Source organism: Saccoglossus kowalevskii, chromosome 22, assembly GCF_978046115.1.
Source record: "Saccoglossus kowalevskii chromosome 22, keSacKowa6.1, whole genome shotgun sequence".
Lineage (NCBI taxonomy): Eukaryota > Metazoa > Hemichordata > Enteropneusta > Harrimaniidae > Saccoglossus > Saccoglossus kowalevskii.
The window spans coordinates 9814158-9835860 of NC_140662.1; the positions used below are offsets into that span (position 1 = coordinate 9814158).

The following is a 21703-nucleotide window of genomic DNA, read 5'->3' on the forward strand; positions in this document are numbered from 1 at the left end:
CAAGCAGCCTATCGACTGAGATAGCTCCGCTGTTAGCAATGCACATTTCAATTAAAGAACTGAAGACATCATTAGAAAATGAACAAAATATATAGTATCAAAGCAATCGGACTTACAGTTTTTAACAAGAAGTCGAAAATATCACTTTCTACCAAAAATGACAAAAATATTCACCAAAATTAGAGAATTGAAGATATCATCATGAAATGAACAAATCTGAGAAAGGTCTACATGTAGTATCTATATAGAATAGAATATTGCTTTATTACAACGTTAAAGAAAATTTGACAATTCTTTTTTGGTTTCTACACATGTAGATGGTAATAAAGTTAAAAACAAACAAAACAAAAAGTGTGACAAACAAACAAGAAAAAGTAAACTACTGTGGTAACATTATTTGCTCTCTTATTGTATACACTGTTTTGATATATTTAATTAACCCCAGTAATTGTTGTCTAGTATTTGCATTCATAATACATATAAATTTGTCCTTGTTTTTGATACCATTGATGTTATCAAACAAGGAATATAATTCCTGTCTTTCAGATTCATAAAGTACACATTCTGTGATAAAGTGCACTTCATCCTCTATGACTAGGCACTTGATGCATTTTCTGTTCTCAATATTTGTTTTTGGTCGTGTATGTCTACCTGTTTCTATATGTAATTTGTGGCTGCTCAGTCTCAATTTGCTTAGAATTCTGATTGCTTGTCTATCATTAAGCTGATCTATGTATACTTCTTGTTTTATATCATTTTTGAAAAGCTGATATGTTCTGAGTTTTGAATCAGCCCTTTGCATGTCCTTCTTCAAGATAGCAAGACAGTCACTTGCAGAAAGTTTAACTTTGTGACATCTTGGTTAATACTGTATTCCTTTTTAATTTTTGTTAGTCTTGACAGCCAATGATCATTCTGGGTGTGATTCTGCATTTCAATCAATGCATTGTATGCAATATTGTCTTCCTTCAATGAAATCAAGTGTTTGAAATATGTAAATGACTTATAGTGTAAATAATAGACAAGTGGCAGTCTACCAGAATCCATTCTAACTGCTATGTTGCTTGTGTTGTTGATAACATTTAAAACATGTCTACAAAATTTGAGGTAAAATTTTTCAGTACATGTTGTATCCCATTTTTTATTTGTGCACAAGCCCCACCCACACCTCTCCTGCATATGTCAAAATTGGAATTTGTGTGGTTTCAAAAAGTTTGGTTTTGATTGAAGTGTTGTTGTTATCAGCATTCAATATTGATGTTTGTGCTTTTTCTGCTCTTCTGGCTTTCTCAGCAATATGTAATATCAAAGCAATTGGACTTGCAGTTTTTAACAAGAAGTCGAAAATATCACTTTTTACCAAAAATGACAAAAATATTCACCAAAATTAGAGAATTGAAGATATCATCACGAAATGAACAAATCTGAGAAAGGTTTACATGTTACAGTAGTAAATATATATGTAATATCAAAGCAATTGAGCTATTGGTTTTTAACATGAAGTCGAAAATATCACTTTTTACCAAAAATTACAAAAATATTCATCAAAATTAGAGAATTGAAAATATCACAAAATGAACAAATCTGAGAGAGGTCCACATGTAGTACCTATATATGTAATATCAAAGCAATCGGACTTACAGTGTTTAACAAGAAGTTGAAAATATCACTTTATACCAAAAATGACAAAAATATTCACCAAAATTAGAGAATTGAAGATATCATCACGAAATGAACAAATCTGAGAAATCTCTACATGTAGTATCTATATATGTAATATCAAAGCAATTGAACTATTGGTTTTTAACAAGAAGTCGAACATATCACTTTTTCCCAAAAATGGCAAAAATATTCACCAAAATTAGAGAATTGAAGATATCAACATGAAATGAACAAACCTAAGAGAGGTCTACCCAAGGTACATATACACCAAGTATCAAAGCATTCAGGCTTGTAGTTTTCAAGAAGAAGTCGAAAAAGTAAAACATTGACACGAACGACGGACAATCACTCATATGATAAGCTTCGCCCGACAAAGTCGACAGCGGAGCTAAAAAATATTTAAGCCAATAGCAAAGAAGAAAAAAATACTTACTGCAATGTCTTTCATCAGATTCATCATCACAATTATTATGTTTATTGCAGACCAAATCAAACGAAATACACTGATCATTGTCACACTGAAACTCAGGACACTCAACTGGGGGATGCTCTGAAAAAAAAGAATCCAACATCTGAAATTAAACAACTTTAGCTTTACAAACATGAATTACTGTGAAAGAAAACTTAATTCAAAACCCAGGACGCTGCATTATATAACTGCACATTTTTCTATCCTGTGCTTGGCCATTACGTACATAGCATACACTGTACAGGCAATACATATCTCGTTCAAATACAACGCAGATATAAACTGATAAACATCACTCATGTTCATAAATTGTATTTGATCATCACAAACATTGTCCAATCCAGACACATTTGGTTTTGTCATTTTTTTTCTCTTATTTACAAATACACCTGTAAACCCATTGAGCAGCTCTGCAAATACAGATCCAGGGCTTTTTTCTAGAAAAAAACTGCAAGAAGGAGCACTGCAATTCAGTGGAGCCACCAAGTGAGGGAGATCTCCCTACGAGGGTGTGGAGTTTTTGATAATTCTAAGTTAAAATGGAGCATTCTATGGCTACCTTGGGGCCAAAATTACTATCAGACAGGTCATAGTTGAAGACTGTGGCCACATGTGATCCCTGGTCAATCAAAAATTTATGGTTGCCACAGGATCTACTCCCCAGGGTAAGAGGTGCATGGCCATGGCATGAGGGCGCTGCGCCCCTGTTCCCTTGTTTAAACAAATCCCTGCAGATCACCTTGTACACATTAATGTTTTCTCAACCCTAACACACAGGTACAGTTACAACGTTATGCAGTGGAGCATTGAAAGCGAGGGAGTCGCCACCTGCGCATGTGTCAGATGGCCATAGCGTGTCATTGTTTACAAACAAGCATCTACCCATGAGCCTTTTGCATTTTTAGCGTGTGTTGTTATCATCGCTTGGGACTCAATTCTCGCATGTGCGCACCCTCCCACTTTAACTTCTATGTACATGTATATTTTTTTGTAGATGACAGTCACTGCAATTAGCAAGACAGAATCGAAACCAGCACTGAGTTATTCAAGATGCAATGTAGATGAGAACATTTAAAGTTGTACATTGATGAATACATTGAATTACGATTCATCAAGACCTGAAAATGATTTTTTTTTTTAAAGCACAGCTGAGTATTTGTTCAACAAAACAATGAATCTGTTTTGGTACATGCAATTTTGAAAATCATCGCACTTGTGTTTTTGCATTTGTTAACAAACTAATATACAGTATTTTATAGAACAATGTTACTACATGTATATGATGAGTTCAATGCAATTTGATCATCAAGCGTTGACAAATTTATATTTTTGTTCATATTTCATCTTTAATATCAAAGTATCTATTTTTTTACTTACCACACAAACTTGGAAGTTCATCTGATGTATCTTGGCAATCATTATCTCCATCACACACCCATTGTTTTGGAATGCATCGGGCGTTATGGCAACGAAACTCGGTCTGATTATTGCATCTTCTATATTCTGAAGAAAAAAAAAAGTCAATGAAAATCACAGTCCCTGTTGGTACTTTTTCAAAGTGATCTTTTAAGAGCAAAACACTAGATATCCTAAGAATTATCGATAAAAAACAACAACACTATTTCATGTAATGAATGCAGATGACAACTTTATATGCTTTTTTTCAAAACAAGCCATTTATTTTTAAATTAATAATTATTGAAATAAAAAAAATATGAATATATATATTTTGAACACAATCTGTCAAGATATGTGAAAGAATTAATAATCAAGGGCACGTAAAAAGTAAAACATGGCCGGCAACCAGCCATTTGAATCAAATCACTACAAAATATGATATATATCAGTTTTACCAAGTATCTTTGACAAAATCGATCAAAGCATGCTTGATGCGAACAATCATGACTTGTGCTTATCACAAGTTTTGTTTGGTTAGATGGGTGTCTTGTCTCCATGTGTGATAGAGGTGTGACCTAATTTAACGTTTTTGCTAAGATTTTCAGTAATGTAACTTTTTTAATTCTAGTCAGCTATAATGAATACTGTAATCTGAAAGTAGACATTTGGGTCACTCACCACAGCTACGCGGCTCATCAGAGTTATCTCCACAGTCGTTGTCATGGTCACATTTATATATTTCACGAATACAAATACCATTATCACATGTGAATTCAGAGTTATCACAATCTTCATGATCTGGAGAAAAAAACAAAAAAAACAAAAACAGAAATGACATTAGGGATATCATGTCTGCTTATGAAGTGGTGTTTGTGCTGATCGGAAGGTCCCAATTAAGTTCCAATGATACATAGGGATGTCAGTAAAACAAGTCTGGAGTCAATGGTTGCCATTTTGTTAATAAAACAAGCTTGGAGTCAATGGTGGCAATTTTGTCAGTAAAACAATCTTGGAGTCAATGATGGCAATTTTGTCAATAAAACAATCTTGGAGTCAATGGTGGCAATTTTGTCAGTAAAACAAGTTTAGAGACAACGATATACATACCACAACTTGCTTCATCCTCTGCATCATTGCAATCAGCATCTCCATCACATAACCATCGGAGTGGAATACATCTACCTCTTCCAATGATTGGCTCAGTACATGTGAAATATCCCGGACCACAGTTTCTTTCAACTATCCAAACATATAACATTGTCAGTATTTACCCATGCAAACGTTATATACATGTTCCTAGCTCAGGCTTATATTTTTGCAAGAAGCTTCTGGTCTGACTTAATACTTTCCCTGAATTTTAGCAAGAATCTTGGAATCTTTGCACCAGATTCTTATTTTGCTCATGAGAATACTTTCCTGCAATATTTTTGTTGACAGGGAACTCGAAAAGTATTACAAAAGAATTCTAATCAGAATGTCACTCAACCCATTACTAATTAACACAATTTATGTTTGTGAATATCATCTAATTGAACCAGTTACAAATAGTGAATGTTGTTACAGTGCCTTTGACTCTATGCATATTTAAAAACTACATTTCAAAGTGAAATTGAATTAATTTTGTATATTTATTTTAGTTCAAAAAACATCTTTTGTCCGGAGATCAACATGCAGATCAAGAATGCAAGGTGCATACAAGCAAGATCATTGCATGCAAGATCATTGCATGTAAGCATTATTGGGCACGCTTGCACCATCTCTGCATGTGCAGCAAAATTTAATGCAAAACTGAAGCTAGTTTAGTCAAATATTAATACTCAACTACAGAAGCCAAAAGGGAGGCATTACAACAGTGGAAGGTTAAGGAGAGGTTTGAGTCAAACAGAAGATTATATATTAAGTTCGTCATATTTTCATTATCATACCGAAAACGAAAAAAACAAAATTAGGGCCATCAGAAGAATTTTTGAGATACAAGGACTGGCCAAAATTGTCATTTTTAGGATGGTTTCTAAGGTTAGATTATTTATTCATATCTCACAATTTTGCTTGTTGACATACTACATACATATTACTATTGATTATAAAACTAATATTTGGGAAATAATTCAAAAAATACACACAATTTAGTTAGTTTCCGAAGTGATACTAGTTTTTGTTATATGAAATGGGAGGTAATCTCCCATAATGCATTGCATATATGTGCAGTAACATGCTCAGTATTGCAAAATTCAAACCACCTTAATGCTAATACTAATTAATACCACAACTATTAGCAGCATTGTATTAAATTAGGATCAAAAAATATCGAAAGTAAACTATCAAATGAATATAAACAGACCCGGAAAAATCAAATCGTTAGTTGTAGTAACAATCAAAATGAGGAAAATAAATTACGAACATACAGTTTATTCAAAAACACAATTTAAAACTGAAAAATACCTAGATGAAATAAAGGACTTCAGCATGAGAAGAATATTAATAAAATTCAGAATAAGTTACCATAATCTAGAAATTGAATTAGAACGAAGAAGGAAGCCGAAAGTGTAATGTAATGATTAAACAGTGGAAAATGAAATCTATGTTGTTTTAGACTGTGAGCGCTATGAGAAAGAACGAAAATTGCTGTTTATAGAATGTAACATAGGTAATAAATAAACAGAATAGAATAAACAATTTTATAAACATATGCAAACAACAGATTTCCACTAGTTAAATACTTAAAACAAACAATATACAAAAAATAACGTTATTGTTTGTAATTTTGTTTATAGTATTGTTATTGTAATTTTCGCTTTATTGTTGTATTTTTCTTACCATACATTACCCACAGATGGTAATTGTTGAGTAATAAAGTTATTATTATTATTAAACAAGTCATTGAAAATGACACAGTCCCCATTAAATTTTTGAAAGTTCTCTTCGTGCTTGTCATATTAAAGCTAAGGGGTTGTCGCGAAGGTGTCCTTGAAACTTGAGTTCTAAGTGGCGTATACAACAGATTGTTTATTTACATCAAAACATGTGTTTCTTGTAGTAGTAATATGGCCAAAAATAAAAACAGCCGTTGTTCAGCAATCTTTGATCTGATTATGAAACACACTGATATGTATGATGTATGTGCCAAATATGAATGAAAATGGTACATAAATTGTGGAAATATATTAGTAAGGCCGAAAAGTCAGATGGCTGTCAATCTGCCATCCTTGACCAGATTTTGAAACAAATTGTCATGGACATGCATTCTAACATCCTAACAAAGTACATGTATGTGCCAAATTTGAATGAAAACTGACAGAGCACGTCCAAGATACCGCATAAAAAAAACAAAACAAGATGCCTGCCAGTCGACTATCTTTGATCCAATTGCGAAATAAATCGTCATGGACATGTATCCTAACATAATCTATGTACCAAGTTTGAATGACAACTGACAAAGCATGTCCAAAATACAACATTTTCAAAAAACAAGATTGCTGCCAGTCGGCCATTTTGAATCGAATCGCTAAACCACTGCATGTGCATATGTCCCACATAAAGTACTAGGCACATGCAAAGAATGAACAGAATCGGTCCAAGGGATACTGAGATATGACTCCGGACGGACGCACCGACGCACAGATGCACGGACGGAGACCGAATTAAAAGTCCCCGTTTTCGGACTTCGTCCGAACGGGGACTAATAAAAGTTCTTGTTATCATAACTTATTGTGGCTGGCGGTTGAGTCAACAAACAAGCTGCTCTCTGATTGGTTAGAATGTTAGTTGTTAGGGTTAGTTAGCCAATCAAGTACAATCTTGTGAATATTTTCATAATTATAATTGTGGATGCTATGGTTGTAATGATGCAATACATGACATTTCACGAACTTGTTTTGGCTCTTAGCATTACAAAGATATTCTTTGAATCATTCTTACCACAATTGTGTCTTTCATCTTCATCTGAGTGGTCCCCGCAGTCATTATCAGAATCACAGATCCAGTTCAAAGGGATACACCGGCCACTATCACAAGTAAACTGATCGCCAAAACAGGTGAACTCCTCAGTACCTGTGACGGTGAGGACAGAAACAAAATTTATATTATCCATGGATAACTAATATTCAAAATTCTCCAATTTTTTGTTATAGTCATATGTAGCCCTCATAACACTACATATAATTTTTATAACAGAATTTTAGAGATACGATAGAAAGTTTCTGGCTAAGGAAACAATTGTAAACTATTCAAAACATGCATTTTTGTTAAATTTCCAGTAATATTGTTTTTCAAAGGTAGCTTACTACCTTAAAACCACATCCTTAGATAAATTATAAATCCCTGTTGTAAGGATAAAGAAAAAAAAACACATTTTTTCAGACTCGCATTTGTGAAATTTGTCTCTGTAAGAACTAAAAAGAAAACTTTTCTCTATCTGAATTGGGGAAAAAAAATTGTCCAAGTAAAAGTTTGCATGCTGAAAGCTACCGTGGATAAGTTGACAATGTGTTAAAATATTCAAAAAATTTAAAATATTATTTTATATTTCCCCATTAATCTATCAGCGGTGAATAAATCCACCAATGTATTGATCAACATACCACAGCTGCTAGGCTCATCTGACATGTCCCTACAGTCATTATCGCCGTCACAATGCCAGTACGGGGGAATACAACGTCCGCTGGTAACACATCGGAAATCACCACTATTACAAGGTATTCCAACTGAAAAAAAAAAAAAAAGAACAGGATTCGTAAAATACCTCAACGAAATCCTCTTTGTTTTCCAATGAATCCCTGGTTATTATGTATACAACAATGTGAGAGTGGGAGCGCAATCGTTCAGGCCCAAGTGAAGTTCAATGTCTGAATTGCATGACTACGTTATTATCCAGCCTTTAACACGTCAACTATAAAGATCGATTACGTTAGATTTGTACAAACCTCAAGTTTGAAAAATTGTGTACGTTTTTGTTCCGGTTTATTTTTTAAAATGAAACGAATTGAGAATTCTGTTGACCCGCTCTTGTCGGGTGCACCAGGTAACAAAACTTGGAAAAAAATGCAAACATATCATGGAGTACAATAAATTTTGTGATGGTAAAAAGTTGACTTTCACGCTCAAAGGGTAAAAAAATCCATTTAAAGTGCCTGTGCTGCTATTTTCACGCCTAACATTATCCATTGATACATAAATATTATTAATTTTTATGTTTCTAAGCATAAATAATTTTTTTTAAGTGAAAAAATGTGTTTTAAACTCAGTCTACGGCAACTTTATTTTTGTGTATTTTAAAACGAGGCTCCTCATTAGCTTCTCATTTGCATACAGAAATTCCCCTTGTGACGTCAGAAGGGGAAGTCGCATGGCAGCTTGCATTGCCGATACGTGTAAATAAGGCAAATTTCTTGTGCAGTTTTCTCTTCTTTGACTAAATTGTCACTTTAATATGTACTTGTTCGTCGAGGAAGAATAGACCATAATGAACACATAGTATCAATTTTTGTTGCATGGGGTTGAGTTAGATGCGAAATATGTCCGTTCTGGTGTAGCTGGTCACCGTGATGGTCACCGTGATTGTCACCGACACCGGCGCACGTTTGTACACTGTCGCTGAACACAATAGAATTTGACGTCGGAATTATCTCGTTATTTAGCAGGTTACTAAGCACGTCACTACACTGTTTTATTTCATCGATCGTCTGTGTAAAACTTTTAAAATTAAAATAAAAGAGAACATAATTTTACATTCTAAACATTAGACTATAGTGAAAAACGACAAATCACAGTTACTAAATAAATGACAGTTGCGTGGAAATAAATTTACATTTTGTTGAAATAGGTGAACGCGTCGGGTCACGACGAGGGCAAGTTTGTTAAAAGCGGCGTTTAATTGGATAACAAAAATAATCGAGATCGACACACCTACAGATAAATTGAGAGTGGATTCGAGTTAGCGTGATCCATGGCGTGATTGTCATAATTATAACATCATATTAAAACTTTGGTGGAAACACATTGACCAAGCCCGGATTCTTATTTCATAAATTATTACGCAGATCAAGCTGCAAGGACGGAGATAAAAAAAAAGAACAGAGGTGTGAATTCGACATTCAACACCAATCACCAAGCAATTCAGAAACTTTTAGCCTTCGAAAATGAAAACAATTAGCAGTGTGTAAGGGCTGTGTAATTTCCTGTTTGTCCGACGCTTCGTTTTCGTATCACTGTCAAAATTATTACTACCTTTTACTGAATGATCTCTATAAAACTATAATCACGATCGCAAAAAAAGTCAACTCATTTGAAACACTTGCCGGACGTCTCTTCTAAAATCCGCCTCGGTGATCATGGGCTGGTTCGAAATCTATTTCTTTCAAAAGTGTTGTGCCAGGTTTACGTTGTAGGTGTTTCTCTTTAAACATAGTTTTTTTTTTTTCATGGACAAGGACAGTTTTTCCACACAAAAAAAAAGAATCTGAGGTTAAGTGGCTTTCGTCCACTGATGTCGCACCTTCGGATCGATTAGAAACGTGTGAATACATACACTATGACTATACGTTTCACTGCAACTGCCCACAACACAACATCTGAAAACTCTCTCAAAAAAAATAAAATAGACAAAAAAAAAGAAAAAACGCCAACCGAAAAATGTATATCGTTTAAAACTATACTGAATGACCAGTGTTATCACGGCTCGGGGGTATGACTTCCTCTCACATTTTTATCATTTGGTGGTGCACTTTCGGCGAGAATCGGGAATCCGGAAACAGTCGACCGTTTCAGGATAGGTGGGCGTGGCTACAACACGAGAAATATTCCAAATTTACTTGGATACGAGTAATCATTTTCAGCAAAAAAAACAATAACTGCCCATTTCAGTGGGACACAGATCTGAAATAGGAAACGTGAGGGTGGGCATTGCACAGGCACTTTAAAGACACATAAACTACAAAGATGACCAAAAATTGACAAGACAAATTTACATAAAATACTAAACTGCACATGAGAAAGTCTGTAAAAAAAAAAAAAGGTCAGTGTTTGTCTCAGGGTACATTCCTGATTCTGTTGTGGAACCCCTTCATTGTGTTCCGACATTCCACGGTTTATTTATTCTGAGTATTATTAGGATAGAAATACATCATTCGTTTTCATCACCAACTCAGCATGTCATAGTATAGTTTGAAGAAACAAAATTTGACAAGGAAATCAATATATGTACATACAACAGAAAGTTGTGCTTTCATCAGACATGTCTCCACAGTCATTGTCTCCATCACACAACCAACGGCGTGGTAGGCACAATGTTGAGCTTTCGCACTGGTGGTAACCCGGTGCGCATGTACGTCCAGCTATAAAAAAAACAAAAGCCAGTTGATTAAATATTCTCAATATACAAAGAAGAAGAGAAATGAGAAAGTAATAAGTGTAGAGGAGATTAAGACATATTTGTCTTCAGATATATACTAATGTAACAATAATAATTTCTTATTTTATAGGTGTTCAGTATATTGTACAGGTGTTCGGCATATTGTACAGGTGTTCGGCATATTGTACATGTGTTCGGCATATTGTACATGTGTTCGGTATATTGTACAGGTGTTCAGTATATTGTACAGGTGTTCAGTATATTGTACAGGTGTTCGGCATATTGTACAGGTGTTCGGCATATTGTACAGGTGTTCGGCATATTGTACAGGTGTTCGGCATATTGTACATGTGTTCGGCATATTGTACAGGTGTTCGGCATATTGTACAGGTGTTCAGTATATTGTACAGGTGTTCAGTATATTGTACAGGTGTTCGGCAAAATGTACAGGTGCTCAGTATATTGTACAGGTGTTCAGTATATTGTACAGGTGTTCAGTATATTGTACAGGTGTTCGGCAAAATGTACAGGTGCTCAGTATATTGTACAGGTGCTCAGTATATTGTACAGGTGCTCAGTATATTGTACAGGTGTTCAGTATATTGTACAGGTGTCCAGTATATTGTATAGGTGTTCAGTATATTATATTGTATAGTGTTCAGTATATTATATTGTATAGTGTTCAGTATATTGTATAGGTGTTCAGTATATTGTACTGGTGTTCAGTATATTGTACTGGTGTTCAGTATATTGTATAGGTGTTCAGTATATTGTACAGGTGTTTGGTATATTGTATAGGTGTTCAGTTCATTTTGCATAGCTTCATCACAAAGACATTATAGGAGTCTCCAGTGCAAACTCAACAGCAAATAATAGATACACTCTGTCAATAAAAAAACATTTCCTTTATTTTACCAAACCAAACATGCGATTTTAGACTGTTAGCAAAATTCAAAAACCCAAATCTATGCACACTATTTTTTTTTGTAAATATGAACTGATCTTAGTAATGGATGACCTTCAAAATGTCACACATTTTCGTACTTTCGAGGGATACAAATTTAATAGAAATTTGTTAATCATTAGTTCAAATGAAACACTTTGAGAATTACTTACGAATTAGTTTTTACTATTTAGAACTCACAAATGGCAAATGAGTGTATTTTTCAGTATTATGTGAAAAACAGAAACAAACGACATCAGGCAAAAAACAAAAATAGTTTATCTGAGACTTACACGCCTGATTTCTCACGTATCGCAAAACAATTGAAGGGTCTATTTACGAAAGTACAAAAAAAACATAGTATAAGGTAGAAACAGAAAAGAATTATATAATATATATAATATCAATTTACACTAGTCTGAATTTATTTGTCCATTTTGCATTGAAGTTTAACTAGATATTGGCACAATTGTTATCAGTTTTGAAACTTTGCGTAACCAAGTGGACATCACTATCAGTATGAATATCAAACATGCATGGCGAAGTTCCATGTTTTACATTTGAAAAGTCTCATTTACTGAAATTTCAAAGCTAATGTTTCAAAATCAACAGCATACACAATTTGCCGAAAGCTGATGTCGACTCACAGTATACAGTGGAACAGGTGGCCGCATTGAATTTTACAAGAAATTCAAATAGAACATCTATTTGAAAGAAATTCAAATTAAAGCGAGAGGATCATCACATGCGCATGCGCAGGAATTGAGTTCCAAGCGATGATAACAACACAAGATAAAAACGCAAAGGCTCATGGGCAGATTTTGGGTGTTTGCATTCCTGAGTAAGCCTACTATATAACAACATTTCCCAATGTTTGTGAGCGATTGAAGTAAACTAAATGATTGATCACAATGTTTATCTAAACATAATTCAATGCAAAACAATCCACAAAGCTAAACAAGTACAAATTTAACTAAAATAGCAAGTGCCAATCTGATCAATTAGATCTATTGCAAGAACGTGGGAGAATGTGAGACTTACGACAATCTCGCTCATCTGATTGTTGTCCATCTCGACAATCGTCATGACCATCACAGACATCGTCCTTACTGATACATCGACTATTAGCACATGTAAAATCATTGATTGGGTCACAAGTAGGGAACGCTGCAGAGAAAAAATATAATAAATGGTCACCGCATTCTGTACTAGTCTGGAATCTGGCCATTCTAAGAACACCCAAAAACTGATCTCTTGATACGTAGTTGGCAAAATATTCTGTTTCATCACATTACTTTTTCAGTGTATTACCATGGGATTACGCAAGGACAGCTGACCAGTAGGCAAGACCTACCCACCCAACTCGCTAGTCTATTATTCATATTTTTTTCAAAGTCTCGTGATCATAGACGACACCACGTCTATATATTCTGCACCAGTAATACACAATACAGGACCAATACAATTCAAATACGCTACAAAGTCAATGTTTGATCCAATATCACCTAAATTGTTGAGCCAAATGATTATAGGTCCTAGGTCTAGTTACATTCCCAAAGAATGTAAAAATAAACAATAATACTGTTTTGAGCAAAACTCATGTTCATGTCAAATTGCAAACATGCTGTAGAATTTTGTGAGGGTCATGAAAACAGGAAGTTGAATTGTGGTCTCATTCCATGTACCAATATGGTGGCATCTCTTATATGAAATGCATTGCATTATGGGTACATCATATGCTATTTCAGTGCCAACTGGTCAAGAACTTAAGGTATAAGCCCCTCAAAACTTTTTAGAAATCACATGACAGTGTTTATTAGTTTATTGTGTAAAATCATGAAGTCAATGTTCCGTGATACCATTAAATAAAATTTTGTCATGATACCATTAAATAAAATTTTGTGTTCCAGTGACATACATTGTATTTGAGATTGTCCTAACATTTTTTTAAAAATCGCTCTGTTTAATAGAGCACAATTATAACGAAATAATTTAAGATATGATATATTATCTCCACCATAGGAAGCTGTGGTAAAAGCATTACAATACTGTCAAAATGGCCATTATCCACTAAAATACAACTATCATTCTTCCAAAAATTAAGGTGGTGACCCCCAACTTTTTTTAAATCAATATCCTTATATTGCCCAGAAGTACAATTGATTGAAAAATGAATGAATTCTGGGTATTCCCATTCATGATTAGAGTTCTACATTAAGAGGTTGTAAAATATTAATTAAAATAGTATACATGTAATGTTAATTCTCAATAGTTGATGAAATCAAGAATCAGTAACGACATCAACATTAGAATGTAGATCAACTTACGGCAATCAATTTCATCACTGCCATCTCGACAATCGTCATCGTAATCGCACCTCCAGCTGAGAAAGATACAGCGGCCATTATTGCAAGTAAAATCAGTTTGCCTGCATGTATGTTCAACTGTGAATAAAAAAAGTCACAAGAAAAAAATACTGTAAATCAGTGAAACTATAATGCAGGTTTGTTATTTGATCCAAGCAGGAGTGACATAATTCTCATTATTATACATCAGACAAAAAACTGGATGGAAGTATTTTAATTAAGGTACAGAAGAAAACTTTATTTTTGCTTGAAATTAATTTTTGCTATTTTCGCTGAAGGAATGATTCAGTGAAAATAAAATCCAGCGAATATACCTTTTTTCCTATATTTTACATTCAACTTGTCAAAAAATCAGTGAAAATAAATTCCATACAAGGCACCAAAAATGTCTTTTCAGCAAACATTATTTCCAGCTAAAATATAGTATTTCACAGTATTACAGATGTTTTCCTGATTTCGAAAATGCATGAAAATGAGAGAAAACACACTGAGAATTTACCAATTATATCTATGTCATGTGATGGTTATCAACCAATCAGGTTTGAGAATATTGCAAAGTTTGTACAAAGGACAGAACAGCAAGAGTATATCAACTAATGCACAGCCTCAAAGGACTGATGCATCGCAATGGACGACGTGATTGTGTACTATCTGAGTGCATACTTTGCAGAATCCTTGTAATAACCTTACATGTGTAAATTATTATAATATAATTATACATCTTCCCAATTCAACCGACTGCTATGTGAAGATCAGAACTCAGCTTTGAACTGAACTTTGTTTTCAAAAATGTCCACCATCTTGTAATTACTACGTAATCGTTTCATATTTGGAGTTTTCTAATAAAGTAGTATGCAGATACTCCATTGAATACTGAAAAACTATGGCACACTACAATACAGAGGTACTGTTCTAGATGTACACAATAACACTGATTAATTATTAAGTAGATGTACATGCTGATCTATTAGATCATGGAAGTGAGGGAACATAGTCACATGATAGTCACATGACATAAACGGACAAATCATGTTCACCTGTTATAATACAACATTTAAGGAAACAGCAATTACTAATATTTTATAAAATTTTCCAAAAATGTAGCGTAGTATTAAGCTTACAGCACATGAAATCTGCCTCGTCTGACGAATCACCGCAATCGTTGTCAATATCGCAGACCCAACGCATTGAAATACAACGGCCAGTATTGACACATGTGAAATCCTCTTCACAGTTTGAATCAACAGCTGCAAAAAAACAAAAAAAACACACATGTAGAACTAGTGTTTCAATTGATCCAAAAAACAAATTCAATTGTTAGCACATGTAAACTATGAGTGCTCTCACCTATATTGTGTCATATTACTGTAAATTACTTTATTTTCGCTTGGAATTAATTTTCGCTACCGATATTTTCGCTGAAGAGATGATTCAGTGAAAATAAAATCTAGTGAATATGATCTTTTTCTTATTTTTCACCTTCAACTCATCAAAAATCAGGGAAAATAAATTTCCTACAAAACGCCCAAAAAGTTTTCTAAGAAAATTAATTCGAGCTGAAATAAAGTATTTTACAGTATTATATCTATAACTCATGGTTGGTGGTAATCTTAAGGGCTGAATAAAATTAAGTCATTGACACAATATGGTAGTCTACATGTTTGCACTGAATTTAAACTTAAAAGTCTGAACAGACTTTCACCCTGTTCTACATAATATCAAAAAATCAGATAAAAAAAATCAATGTTTCAAAAATAATTTTTAAAAGCAGTTTCCCTTCCTCTCTTTTTCAAGTCAATAGTTTTGAATAGATGCCATGGTTGTATTTCAAATATTTTATATTTAATAATACTATAAAATCAGAATTACCAACTTCTTCAATATTGCCAGAACCATGTTTATAAATTCCTAATTTATTTTGATGAACATACGCGTGTGAATTTCTTGTAAACAAACAATGTACTTTTACATGCATTGCATGCATTGCATACGTCACCATGAGTCTCATATCGAACAGGACACGGCGCAATGAACATCGCCCCTTTAAGCAGTATTATGGGATATATTTTATTTGCAGCCTTTGACATGTAGTGTGTGCCATATACCAACTGCTACAATTATGGTATTAGTAAGGTGAACAGTTGTTTGCAATATTACCAAGTATTTCAAAGATTTGGTTGTGATTGTGTTTTCGGCATCTTAGAATGTCATCAAATAGTGTACGATAAATAGCAGTCCAGTTCTTATACATTTTCGGTCACTTCCAATTTGGATGATATTTATGATACTAGACATGGAATATTTCATTTCATGACTTAGCGACACATTACGACACACTAACTACTGATTTATGGATCAATTTATTTAACACGTTAAAATTACAATTGAAGAACAGCCGAAAAATGTCAAAAATCAGTAAGAACAATCAGAGAAAAAAAATGTGATAACTTACGAACACACATTCTTCCATTATTAGCAATTTTAAGGTTCTCCCCGTCTGGACACGAGCACTCTGTGGCCAGATTTGGCGCTGGCGTACAGATATGGCTACAGCCACCATTGTAGATATCACATACAGTTGTGTTACCTATAAATAAGATAAAACATAGCAAAACTATAGAAACCTTGATCATTTTTGTACTCGCTTGGTAAACACATACCTAAATTTGGCTCGGTATTTCACGAAGTAAAACATAGTATAATTATTACAACCTTGTTTATTAAGAATTAATTTATTAAATAATGAATGAGAATTCAGGCTGACCACAAACTAAACTTGTTGTTATGCGATTATCCAAATAATATATTATGAAAATGCATAAAAGTTCCTAAATAGTATTATAAAGCAAAATTTTGCCGAAAAATTCAGGCTAGACTTTCGGCAGGAAAAATACTTTATACGTACATGTATCTATTTTGAATGGCTATAAACTATTATATTGTAACCACAAGAACAAAATTTACGCTAGATTAACAACATCATTGAAACACAATCAACTAGGACAGACATTTTTTCGTCCATATATCTATTTTTTTACCTGAAAATTTTACATGCTAATTATACCACAAATGAACTTTGATATTTTATAGTGAATGTTAAGATTTCCAAGATTGAAAATGATCAGAAATGAATTGTTTGACTGATTGTAAGCACTTGACAATTTTAACTTACATAGGCACCAGTATCTAGTACTGTAGAAGTAGAAATTATTCGTGTGGTTTTAATTTCGCGATGAGTCCAAAGCACTTGGACTTGTGGTTTTTCACAAGAAGTCAAAAATATCATTTTTTACCAAAAATCACAAAAAATATTTACCAAAATTAGAGAATTAAAGATATCACCACAAAATGAACAAGCAGCCTGTTGGCTGAGATAGCTCCGCTGTTAGCAATGCACATGGCAATTAAAGAAGAGAAGATATCATTAGAAAATGAACAAATCTGAGAGAGGTCCACATGTAGTACCTATATGTATAATATATCAAAGCAATTGGACTTGCGGTTTTCAACAAGAAGTCGAAAATATCACTTTTTACCAAAAATCACAAAAATATTTACCAAAATTAGAGAATTAAAGATATCACCACAAAATGAACAAATCTGAGAGAGGTCCACATGTAGTACCTATATATGTAATATCAAAGCAATTGGACTTGCGGTTTTTAACAAGAAGTTGAAAATATCACTTTTTACCAAAAATGACAAAAATATTCAGCAAAATTAGAGAATTGAAGATAACATCATGAATTGAACAAATCTAAGAGAGGTTTACCCAAGGTACATATATACCAAGTATCAAAGCATTCATTCAGGCTTGCAGTTTGCAAAAAGAAGTCGAAAACGTTGACATGGATGTCAGCGGACAATCACTCATATGATAAGCTCTGCTTGACAAAGTCAACAGCGCAGCTAAAAATAAATGCATATTACATTAAATATGCTGAGTATTTTTTGTTACCAGGTGAAATTAATCAATTCATATGGCCAAAACGGTCAAAACGATGTTGGTTATACATATATGGACATTTTTCCCTGATCGTACGGCAAACACTTGTTTTCTAAGGGATGATACTTTTTGTATAACTTCCTAGTCCGTCTGGAAACATTATTCACTTAGTATTTAAAATAAAGAATACAGTAAATAGACTGCAATGAACTGCAAATAGTTGTTGTGTAATAGTGGTAGGCGTGCATGAAATAACCATTCCATTAGAAGCTGCACAAGACATTGACTGACTACTTCATGTGGTGTGACCCTTCATTTTATTTTGCGACAATCCGCGATAGTTAAACACTGCGAAATACTTGGACAGCTCAAAACTGCGAAATTAAATACTTGTTTCTACAGTACATAACATTGAACTTGGCTGAGATCTAACACTGTTTAATACCACATCAAAGTTTTGAAAAGAATTGCTAAAAACTATTATATTGTAATCACAAGAAAAAAATTTACGCTAGATTAACAACAATATTGACAACAACATCAACGACAACAAGGACAGACATTTTCCTTCCATATATCTTTCCCTTCAACTATGATAATACAGTCAAAGCAAGGATGAAAAATTTGTGAAAACGCACCTTTAAAGTTGTAAATCATTCATAAGCTTTATTTTAGTCATGTGACTATCATGACATATTTGAAAATCAAAATTTGCACAAATAATATCAGCTTTCTAATTGGTCGGGTGATTGAACTTCCTTAGCTGCCGTAAATGAAAAGAACGGATTTACAAAGATCCACTTCTGTTTTTAATAACTTTAGACTTTAGGGTTTGAAATAAGACAGAATGTAGCACACTTTACCCCCCCCCCCCCCCACAGAAAGCATGCAAATTCAGACCATTGTAGTCGCCAGATTTGGGGTTTAAAGCTCTATAAATGCTTTCAAGAGGAACAATTTGAGCTGTACCATGAACAGCTTTTTACTGATAAATTGTAATAAACTACATCAGAATACATTAACATTAAACTTATTTCCAATAAACTGTTGAACTCACATTGTTGGCGATCTTCAGCATAAGCATGTATATCCATGGGCATGTTCGAAAGTCCCTGAACTAATGTGACCTCTCCAGCACCGGTATGCTTTTCGGCTTTAAAGACAGCCATTAACTCCACATCGGTCCAATAGATATAATTACCATATAAGGTCATGCCATGGGAGAGTATCGAATGACTGATGACAACTTCACGATTGCTCCCATCAATGTTAATTCTCTCAATTTTATTTCTGAAAGGCAATAAAATATACATTGCTGAAAACTAAATCAACACGCACTGAAAATGATAAGTCCCTGTTCTGTACTAGCAGCAGTTCAGAAGTGTGGGTGTAAATTTGATCAAGTCACACAACATCACACAACCTATGGAACAACTTATGAGTATAGTACTTAATTGCAAACTCTCAACTGAATCTAGCGATATATAAGGAAAGAATAGTCATGGACATGAACAAAAAAATAGCCGCTCTTCCGCTTCTTCTTCTTCTTCTTCTTCTTCTTCTTCTTCAAAAAAAAAATATGTATGATGTGCACCACTCTCCTTTGCAGAGTCTTTGAGCTTATGACCTGGCCTAGTGAGCCACAGAGAGCTGCAACTAGACTCTGTCACAGGCTAATTTGAATAATAATGACCAGATCTACTTTTTGCTTTGCCATGAGCACATTCGCGTTGTCGTGGGGTGCCTCAAGCGGCGTGGCAGTGGTTACCCATGGCAACAAAAGGGTTCCCCAAGGAAGTAGATGCATTGGATCATTGCTACATGTATGCGAGAGAGACTCATGTAAAATGTATGAAATTTATTTTAAAATCACGTCAGCTTGCATTTTATGTTTGAGAAAATTATCTAAACATCTTTTTACCTATCGATTTTGTTGTTTGCCAACTTTTTCCCAACCTTCCCCAGCTTTGCATGGACGTGTGGTAAAACCTTCCCCACGTGGCATAGCAGACGAACGAAGAAAACTAGGCGAAGAAGTGAGCGCATTATACGTTGAATCAACGATTCACATCTATGTTTCCTACCACAGGATCTACTTTTTCATTATTTTAACATTTTGAAAAGATTTTAGCACTGAATGTAAACATATTTGATGTATTTATTTTAAATAACACACAATTCTTCCAAAAGAAGCTTAGGATATAACAAACAAATCAATTTTAAACAAGCAGCTTGTCGACTGAGATAGCTCCACTGTTAGCATTGGACATTTCATTTCCAGAAGTCGAAAATATAACTTTTTACCAAAAATTACAAAAATAATCACTAAAATTAGAGAATTAAAGATATCATCACGAAATGAACAATTCTGAGAGAGGTCCAAATGTAGTATCTATATATGTAATATCAAAGCAATTGGACTTGCGGTTTTTAACAAGAACTTGAAAATATCACTTTTTACCAAAAATGAAGATATTGAAGATATCATCATGAAATGAACAAATCTAAGAGAGGTCTACCCAAGGTACATATACACCAAGTATCAAAGCATTAAGGCTTGTAATTTTCAAGAAGAAGTCAAAAAAGTAAAACATTGACACAGACGACGACGAACAATTACTCATATGATAAGCTCCGCTCGACAATGTCGACACGGAGCTAAAAAAGAAAACAGAAAACTTTAAGACAAGAAGAGAAACACGAGCGATGTAGTCAAACAACAGACATTATGGCAGCCATGTTTGTTTCACCTCTATCAATACAGTATTACCCATGATGCACTATTTCCATAAGCATGGGTACATGTATGTGGAAGTTCATTGCCAAGCGTACTGCGGTCAAGAACAAGGTAAGAAATTACGTGACGAGACCAACCTGATTTGCCTTCGGTTTCCGGGTTCGGGTGCGTTTCATAAAATATATAATTATATACAAGAAGATCGATACGCACTACACCGCCGAGTGTAGTAGAAACACTCCCAATGGCAATAGGAAGTTCGAAGGAAGCTAATACAGTTGATATATAAAAGACGAAGTAAATGGAAATCACTCAGTCCTCGTGAAGGCACAAACGTATTTAAATGAGTTGGTGAACAGGAGACGATGGCAATTCCACGTTGTGGCAGATTTACACACTACTACAGTTCGACTAAAGTTTACAAACACCGCAAGTCGTATAATGCCAAAACAGTAACATAATTTCACAACTTTCGAAATATGTACGAACGGGAAAACTTTTACTGGTGGACATGGACACTTGAAAGAGCAGCCCACAAAGCTTATCACACAAAGCCTAAACTATCAGAAATTCGTACCACATAATCCGAGTGATGGTATAACAAAATAACTCAGCATTTGTAAATTCAATCCATCGAAAAAGTATAAAAAACATTTTCATAAACAATTTTTATTATATAAATACACTTTGAAAAGAAACATGATTCATAAACATAAATCTATTTGAATACATTCTCACTAAAAATTACACAATACTTATTTTTCGATGGTGTTTCTTCACAGCACAAACTCTTTAAATCATGCACACGTGTGAGTACTTTGGTGACACATTTTA

General features: G+C 34.0%; 1 protein-coding gene across 1 annotated transcript in view; it reads right to left on the bottom strand.

The window, feature by feature from the left end:
- The window catches only part of LOC102802448 (low-density lipoprotein receptor-related protein 2-like), a 196092-nt gene that overhangs the window by 54676 nt on the left and 119713 nt on the right, over nt 1–21703 (bottom strand). Inside the window, exons 52-63 of the mRNA XM_085495716.1 lie at nt 19190–19422; nt 16639–16773; nt 15308–15433; nt 14148–14264; nt 12862–12987; nt 10735–10860; nt 8110–8232; nt 7448–7579; nt 4637–4768; nt 4208–4327; nt 3509–3634; nt 2096–2212 (exon numbers count right to left, since the gene is read on the bottom strand). Coding sequence (XP_085351842.1) covers nt 2096–2212; nt 3509–3634; nt 4208–4327; nt 4637–4768; nt 7448–7579; nt 8110–8232; nt 10735–10860; nt 12862–12987; nt 14148–14264; nt 15308–15433; nt 16639–16773; nt 19190–19422 — 1613 coding nt within the window. The remainder of the gene's footprint in view (nt 1–2095; nt 2213–3508; nt 3635–4207; nt 4328–4636; nt 4769–7447; nt 7580–8109; nt 8233–10734; nt 10861–12861; nt 12988–14147; nt 14265–15307; nt 15434–16638; nt 16774–19189; nt 19423–21703) is intronic.